Raw genomic sequence first — 9,194 nt, forward strand, 5'->3', positions numbered from 1 at the left:
TCACAGTGATTCACATACTTTACTTACGGTACCTACTGTTCACTTGACTCAATTATCTATCTCTTCAATCTATCTGCATATCTCTCTATCGCTGGTTTTATTTGCCGGGCTTATATACTAAAAAAGAGGGCGCCTGACAAACACTCAGACATTCGTGGGGTTTCTCGATAAATCAGGATATTTTTAGAAACTCCAGTGTGCATGCTCACAGAGTCGCGTGACTTCTGCTGTAGTAACACAACTTTCAATCTTCTGGCACATACTCACTATTCAAGGATATAGAAAAAGTAATAGCAAGGGGCTCACATGTCCAATCCTTAGCCTCCTTCAAAACCCTTGAGTAAATATTGTTAGATATACATGACTGTTTAACTTAATGCGAGTGTTATGATTTAGTTAGTTTAAGTATAACACGAGTGTTAAATTTATTTATCTTAGAAGCAATAGTTTATTGCAGGTTTGTTCACATAACTGTGCGAATCATACTGTGTGTAGTTCAATTTTTGTATATTAGGGTCCTCCCTTGGTTATGCCTCTTATTGCATCATAATATTTTGCAGTGCATGGAAAGTACTAGGCCTCTGACGGCTGCTATAAATACACATCCAAAATTTAGTTTGAGCAAGTTAGTTTGTTAGATATATAAATATATAGATCTATTCTGCATGATTGTGAGTTCAGCCATAAACAGCATATAGTGTCAATTTCTAAAGTGTAATTATCACAGACTGTATTGCAATAACAGAGTAGAGAAGAATAATTCGTCTTATCAAATTGTGTTCTAAAGTAACTGAACCAGTTTGTGTGGACTTTGAGGAAAAAATAGACAATTATTTAAAGCTCTGGATACAGCTGTGATAAACAAGAGTGTAACGAACATTTGTAAATAAATTTGACTTGTGTTAATATATTATTTTAACACAAGTGAACTGTGTGCTGTTTTTTTTATTGTTGAAATTTATCGCCAACAAGTCACAGACACCTACTGCAAAAAATCCGGCCCATATATAAAACCTGGCAAATATTATCTGGCCCAGGAGTTTTAGCATTCTTCAAACTTTCCAATTTTTCTTAACAAGCTCAGAATTAATGTGATCATCTTGTTAAATCTGTTGAGGATGGAGAATATTGCTTAACTCTTCATTAGTTTTCCTTTATAACCTTTGTGAGCCAACCTCATGTTTTACTTGCAGTCACTATTTATTTTCCATAAGGAACATGCCAATCTTGAGTATTTAAGAATCTCTTTAATTTTTTTTTCACATTTGATCAGTATCTCTATTAATTCAGTTGCCCAATTCACAGCAGATAATTTTTCTCTCATCCATTCAAAATTCGTATTTTTCAAATATGGAACCAAAATCTCATTATTCCTCATCTCTGTATGCAACAAAATATCAAATCTAATTGAACAATGACCACTTGCACCAAGATGTTCTCCAATCTCCATCCTGTCAACCATTTCTGTATTAGAAGTTAACAATAAATCTAACTGTCACATATTCATTCATATCTGATCACTTAATAGAAGTGGGTTAGTACAGGACCACATATTTCTAGCAACTGACTCTTTGGGAGGATACAACTACATTTTATATTCAGTTACTCACACACACACTAAACTTCCACCTTGCTTGCAGAGGCATTAATGCTGAAATGTGAAATAGAGAGAGATCTGAGAAGCTTGATTGCCATCACTGAAACTTTATGTGCTGGCATATGTTGTGAAAGTTTAAATTGATGTCCTCTTGAATAAACATAGACCTTATAAAACTAGGTTATCCTTATATAAGACATAGCCACAAGGAGATGATTGACTGCTAGTAACTTGTTATACATTACATGCACTGATACTCTGTGTGAGAAATATGGGGAAGGTCAAAGTTCTGTGATTACCATATGTACTAACTATTCATTTAGTCATAAGAAACTTTTTTATGGTTGCACAGCTTGTACATAAATATTTCTTATAGACATATTGTATTTATATATTATTCATTTAGTTGCTATGCAGTACTGACTATATTTACTCATGTGATTTTCAATTAGGTCTAAGGAAATGATCAAACAAGCTATTTTGGATAATGACTTCATGAAAAACTTGGAACCAGTACAAATTCAAGAGATTACAGACTGTATGTATCCTGTTGAGTATGCCCAAGACAGTTTCATCATTAAGGAAGCAGAAGTGGGATCTGTTATGTTTGTTATGGAAGGTTAGAACCATTAATTGTTAAGGTATTTCCTATTGTTAGTGGTTAAATATTAAAATCTACAATTATTGTAGCACAATTAATAGACTTATAAAAATACAAAAATAAAATAAAAACAACATACACAAGGGGGTGTGTATTTCAGTCCCAAAGGTGATGAAAAAATGCATGATCCTACATTTTTTAGAAATCTGAAACTCAGAATATTATTTTTCACTTTACTTACCATGTAATGATGTGAAGAAATAAACAGTTTTAACAAAAAAAAAAGCAAACCTTTTTGTAGACCTTTAATCACTACTAATAATGTACAAATTTTGACGTATAGTCTTTTATTCACCAGTAATAATCTACAAACTTTGATATATAATACTTTATTCACCAGTAATAATCTACAAACTTTGATGTATAGTCCTTTATTCACCAGTAATAATCTACAAACTTTGATGTATAGTCTTTTATTCACCAATAATAATATACAAACTTTGATGTATAGTCCTTTATTCACCAGTAATAACCTACAAACTTTGGTGTATAGTCTTTTATTCACCAGTAATAACCTACAAACTTTGGTGTATAGTCCTTTATTCACCAGTAATAACCTACAACCTTTGATGTATAGTACTTTATTTACCAGTAATAACCTACAACCTTTGATGTACAGTACTTTATTTACCAGTAATAACCTACAAACTTTGGTGTATAGTCTTATATTCACCAGTAATAACCTACAACCTTTGATGTGTAGTACTTTATTTACCAGTAATAACCTACAAACTTTGGTGTATTGTCTTATATTCACCAGTAATAACATACAACCTTTGATGTATAGTATTTTATTTACCAGTAATAATCTACAAACTTTGATGTATAGTACTTTATTTACCAGTAATAACCTAAATACTTTAAGTGATTGAATAACAAGAGGGAGAAGAGAATAAAAGAACAGAATGGGCCTCTACGTTATTGACAGATTCATTCTTCTTCACAGAAATTATATGTTTTGGTGAAGAAAATATAAATTCACAAATAAAAATAAACTAATACTGAATTTCAATTAACATGATAATGTATTAAAAACTAGAGATTCATACTACTTACCTGGACAAGTGTTTTAAAAAGTATAGTTCACATCTGTATCAAACAATTTTTTTATGTACCTATATATACTTTGTTAAATATACATGTGTAGAAGCAGAGAGAGCTAGAGCCTGTGAGTTAAATATACTTAAAAGAAATTCAATATCGTTCGATGTTTAATATATATATATATATAATCTCTTGTTTCCAAATTTTAACCTTCTTAGAGGGAAAGGTGGATGTTACAAAAGAAGGGAAGTTTCTCTGTTCTGTAAAACCAGGACAAGTTTTTGGAGAATTAGCTATCTTATACAACTGTACTCGAACTGCAACAGTAAAAGGTAACAATATATGAACAATTAGTACTTGAAAGCTTAGAGTACCCATGACTGTAATTTTTTAGTACAACAGATTGTTTTTCTGTCCTTGATTAATCTATCCAACCTTTCAGCTGTGTATTAAAACAATTTATGCTGCTATGAATTAATAATTGAAAATGTAGCTGTGACAGGTTATATGTATCATTTAGTTAAAATAAAACTAAAATTACTGTCATATGATTAAAATCATCAGGTTAGATATATTAAGTACAAGTATATTTAATGTTAATTGGTTGTTTTTTGTTGTTGTTAAATTGTTTCAGGAACTGGCACTTTTGAGGCTTTAGCAAAAAAATGTATATTGCTGATTAGCAAGTGTACTAATAAGTTATGTAAAAATAACCATTCAAAATAAAATGAGTGGTTATTTATTCAGCTTTTAGATATATCACCAAATTTGTATATGTATGACCTAAAGTACTTTTTACAACAATGAGTATAATAATTTATTTTTATGAAAAAGATTTTCACAAATGAAAAGGTGAATAATTTTAAACTAGTTGGCTGTATATTTCAGTTCAATAACTGTTATTCTAAAAGTGTGGTTATATATATATACAGTGAAACTTTGCTAATCCAAACATATTTGTAATGAACTAGTTTGTCCATAATATTAAGACGTCTGGACAGATTAATCAGCCATTAATAACATGAGTTTTCAGTCAATAAATTTAAGGATGCAAACTAGAAAGGGAGAGAATGCAACTGGTAAACAAAAAACAACTTTATGTACAATAAATTTATCAGTTTATTATTCTGTATATTGTCAATAACTTTACAAATTGCATACTCAAAGTTCCATTTCATTATTTTCATGTATAACCTTATGACTTACCTACAGATTACAAAATATATATTATTAGTCAATTATTAATCAGATCACTTTCCAAAGAAGGGTGTAATCACAGTCTGATTTTGAACTTAATATTATTTCTTTTTATTTCTCAGCAGCCTTTAGCAAACAATACATTATGTGTTCATCTTTACCTGAACCACTGTTTTGTTCAAACCATGTGAAGATGTTTTTAATGCTTGATCATGTTTTATTCAGACTCACTGGTTCAACTGATGGACCATTTTCAATGTCAGATTCACTGTCACCATGCATTTTAAGAGACATGATGTCTTCATGTAACAACTTTTGACCTGTTGCTTCTGCTGAGTCAATGATGAGCCATTGATCAGCTGACATAGCATCATTGCTACTTAAGATTAAGGTATGAATTTCAGAAGCAATCTCATTAACAGCTTCTGACATCCCAAAAATTTCACTCTGTTTGGGCTGCTGCAAAACCTTAACATGCTTGAAGTAGTTTTTGATAGTTTCTATTGTAACACTTACCATTTGTAAAGTGTCAAGGACATTTACTGATGGTATCAGGGCTTGCACATGGATTAGCTTTCTTCTGTAAACAAACATCATGTTTTAATGTTGCCGATATTTCTATAAATCTTTGCTTTGAAGTACTGTGGCTTGACATGACTGTAATATAAATCACTCTGATGATCCATTGATATCGGTTATAATTTATATATACCTACATTTCTACTGTGAAGGATGTTCTCAGGAAATCGCTGTAAGCCATTACCCACTAGTTAGTGCAGGTGTTTTGTGGTTATTAATTACCATCTTGTATCCTGTTTATGAATGACTCGTATTTGACTCTCATGGAGTCATGTATAGATTACTGAATCATGTATCCTAGGAAATGCATATTTATTGTAAGAAATAACTGTTTGGATTTGGAACATGAATATACATATTATTTATTAAATTTCCCTTTGTGAAGATTTGTCTATAAGAAAAATCATTTGGATAATGAACAATTCAAGTTTTCAATATTTGGACTAATTAGGGTCCACTTTTCATATGGCTAGAATAAGAAATTATTACAAAGCTTTTTTCTTGTTTGTGCATTTTACTTTTTTTTTCAACTTTATATACTATTTATACATATAACATTGTCACATAACTTCAAGCTACTTATACAAACATACTTGAGAATTTAAGACAATACTACCTTAACCTGTACCTCGCTGAAAATTCATTACAGTTGGCTGCTGTGTTGGTATCTAAGGCAACAGTTTTACTCATGTTTAAATGACTTAAGTCAAAATATGAGAAACAACATTGAAGTAACTTTTTTACAATTTAAGGATCCTAGTGAATGTGACTTTAAAATTAGCTATAATGGATTAATAATTGAAGATGCTACTGAACTGCTGGAGTTGACAAACAACTATTTTGAGGACTCCATCTGAAATATAGCAAAAAGTAGATCTACAGAACTTATAATGATTTGTGAGTACGATACTTGCATGTTCTGGTTTAGTTACTTGAGCTCAAAGAGTGAATAATTGTAATAATAATCAGGAAAACAATGGATTGAGTTTGTCCAAAATGTAAAGATGAAGAATATTACGTTTGCAACACAAGTGTAGAGAAACATGCTTAGAGATGGAAACTCACTCTATCCATCTTCAAACTGCTGCATTGATTTTAACCTAGACTGGTATTTGTGCTTTGAAAGAGTACTATATCTGTATTCATGTGACACTTTGTGTGTGTGAAAACTATATATTTTTGTTTTAGTGTGTGTGTGTGTATAAGAATATACTTTTATGAATAATTCCTTTTTATTTCAGCTGTTATGGATTGTAGATTGTGGGCAATAGAAAGGCAGTGTTTCCAAACAATAATGATGAGAACAGGACTAGTGAGGCAAACTGAACACACATATTTTTTAAAAAGGTAATTACAACTATGTTTCTAAAGTAAAATGTAATGTAGGAGTTTAATGTTACAAAGTTTGAGCAAGCAATAATAATGTCCTTATACTGTATAATTTGGGCTCATTAAGTAAACATTTAAATCTAGATGTAAATACAAAGTCAGTGTTGTAAAATAATACCAGTGGGTTAGACTGCACAGTAATGTAGCATCTGTGGTTCATGTTCAAATCCTGTGATTACTTTTTTAAGGCTAGAGGTAATTGTTTTCTCTCTATTGTTAATGAATCAAGAATATATAAATAAATGACTAATCACTTGGTATATTTGAATTAACTTATAAGCATATTAATAAGAGTTTCATATAATTGTTTTTAGGGGTTTTATTTATGTAGGAACATGAATAATTTATTATCTACTATAAAACAGTAGGTATTATCTTTATTATTTTATAAATGTCATGAAGTTATACTACTGCTTTATAGCATAGCAATTAACTCATAAAGCACATGCATACTCTTGACAACAATAAACAACAAAGGTAATACCTACTGCTTTATAACACAGTTGTTAAAAAATAGTAGGTATTATCTTTGTTATTTTATAAATATCTATAGTATGTATGTATGTGCTTTATGAGTTAAATACTACGTTATAAAGTACTAGGTATTATCTTTGCTGTTTTATAGATATCTAGAGTATGCATGTGCTTTATGAGCTAACTACTACGGATTATAGAGTACTAGGTATTATCTTTACTATTTTATAGATATCTAGAGTATGCATGTGCTTTATGAGCTAACTACTACATTATAGAGTACTAGGTATTATCTTTGCTATTTTATAGAGGTCAAGAGTATGTGCTTTCTCAGTTAACTGCTATGTTATAAGACAGTAGGTGTTATCTTTTTTATTTCATAAATGCCAATAGTTATGTGTTTTACACTAATCTTTGATGTCTGTTTCATTTTTCATTTGAATTATAATTTGAAATACTATTGAATTTTAGGCCTTAACCTAGCTTTAAGGTAATAATATAAGATTAATGATTTTGAAAACAGTAACCTAATTTTAAGTTTCTATCAACAAGAAAACACTTTTTAGTAATTCAAAGTTGGATCAATAATCAATAGTTAATAACTTTTCTTCAGGGAAAAAGAATCAAATATATTAAATGTAGTCAAAGTAATTAGGTGAAGTAAAATTATGTACTGTTACGTCTCCGTTCGTTAATTAACTTTCCGTAACTTCGTTCCGAACTGGTTTATTCTTTCCGAATACAACTTTACGATACACTTATTTTCAACAGTCGCTCTGTAACAAACGCTATATCAACGAACGTCAACAATACTTCTGACTGCAGTTCAATTACTCACTATCTACACACACATTGTCACGTCACGTTGTCACCCTCTTATATATACCAGACCTCTCTATATCTAGTAATCTCCCGACATTTCCCGAAGGTTCGAGAGAACGAGTCACGTGACCTCGCTGACCTCCCGAACAATAGCCACTTACAATAAACCAATAACAATTAACAATAACTTGATTACATGTACAGAATTACAATCACAAAATTACAATTCAATAAAGTCTCTTAATTTTACGGGACGTATCTTCTTCCGTACTGGTCTCCATCTCGTTGGCTTCTGCTTCATGTGGGGTTCATCTGCTTCATCAGTAAATGTCCTATCGTCGGTAACAGTCACATCAGTGGTAGTAACTTCATGGGACGAAGTGGAAAACAGAACAAATGATGCTGCTGAAGACGTGCCACCTGAAGAAGCCACCGTCGAAGAAGAAACTCTACTCAGTTTTGAGAAGGGAAACGGTGAAGCTCTTGTAACTGAAATGTCCTGGACCATGATAATGCCAAAGCCTGTTGGCATGCACCACTTTTGGTTTACCTCGCCGACCACATTTTATCCGGAAAGTCACGTCTGAGAGACGATCCACTATGTCATATGGGCCTTCCCATGGAGAAGACAACTTAGGTCAGCTTTTAACCCGGAGACAAGGTATGGATGTATAATCCCAGGAAGACCAAAGGGAAGTCTTTTCAGTAGATCTCTTATCATAAGTTAACTTCATCGAATCAGTAGACGTTTTCAAGTTTGAACGCACTTGATGGTGAATATCGTCCAGCCTTTCTGATAACACTTCCACAAACTCTGACACATTTTCAGGCAACTCTTCATAAGATGGGCATCCTTTATGCTCGGGTCCACTTTTTGCACTACATGTACTGCATGTTCGGCACCATTCTTCCACATCTCGCCTCATACCTATCCAATAAAATCTTTGTCGTAGATGACTCAATGTCTTCCTAATTCCGAGATGTCCTCCTCTTAAGCTATCATGGGATTGACGCAGCACAACTTCCCGAAACTTCCTCGGTATAACTGTTTGCCAAGTCGTCACTTTACCATCTGTAGTTTCCCATCTCCGGACAAGAATACAATTTTCAAGCTTCAACTGCTCCCATTGTGCCCAGTAGTGCTTTGTCACGGGGCTTAGACTAGACACCTTCTCCCAAGCAGGGCGCAAAACACTTGCTTTTAGGAAATCAATCATTGGCTTCAAATCTTGGTCTTTCTCCTGTTCTGCTTTGATATCGATACCTGGTTCCACTTCGTCATCATCAACTTTTTCAGTCGGCTTGACTTCAGCCCAATGGCACCCAATCAGCTCAACCTCTCTTTTAACAGTTACCGGAACTTGGCCTTTGTTATTCCCAAACGTCATTTAAATCATTCTCTGATATAGCTCACCATCTGCACTATTTTGA

General features: G+C 32.3%; 1 protein-coding gene across 1 annotated transcript in view; it reads left to right on the forward strand.

The window, feature by feature from the left end:
• Window positions 1-9,194, forward strand: part of LOC106466057 (cGMP-dependent protein kinase 1-like) — a 42,866-nt gene that overhangs the window by 30,890 nt on the left and 2,782 nt on the right. The window contains exons 2-4 of the mRNA XM_013926299.2: window positions 2,050-2,216; window positions 3,521-3,634; window positions 6,320-6,425. Coding sequence (XP_013781753.2) covers window positions 2,050-2,216; window positions 3,521-3,634; window positions 6,320-6,425 — 387 coding nt within the window. The remainder of the gene's footprint in view (window positions 1-2,049; window positions 2,217-3,520; window positions 3,635-6,319; window positions 6,426-9,194) is intronic.

The sequence above is a fragment of the Limulus polyphemus genome, unplaced genomic scaffold (genome assembly GCF_000517525.1).
Source record: "Limulus polyphemus unplaced genomic scaffold, Limulus_polyphemus-2.1.2 Scaffold2137, whole genome shotgun sequence".
Lineage (NCBI taxonomy): Eukaryota > Metazoa > Arthropoda > Merostomata > Xiphosura > Limulidae > Limulus > Limulus polyphemus.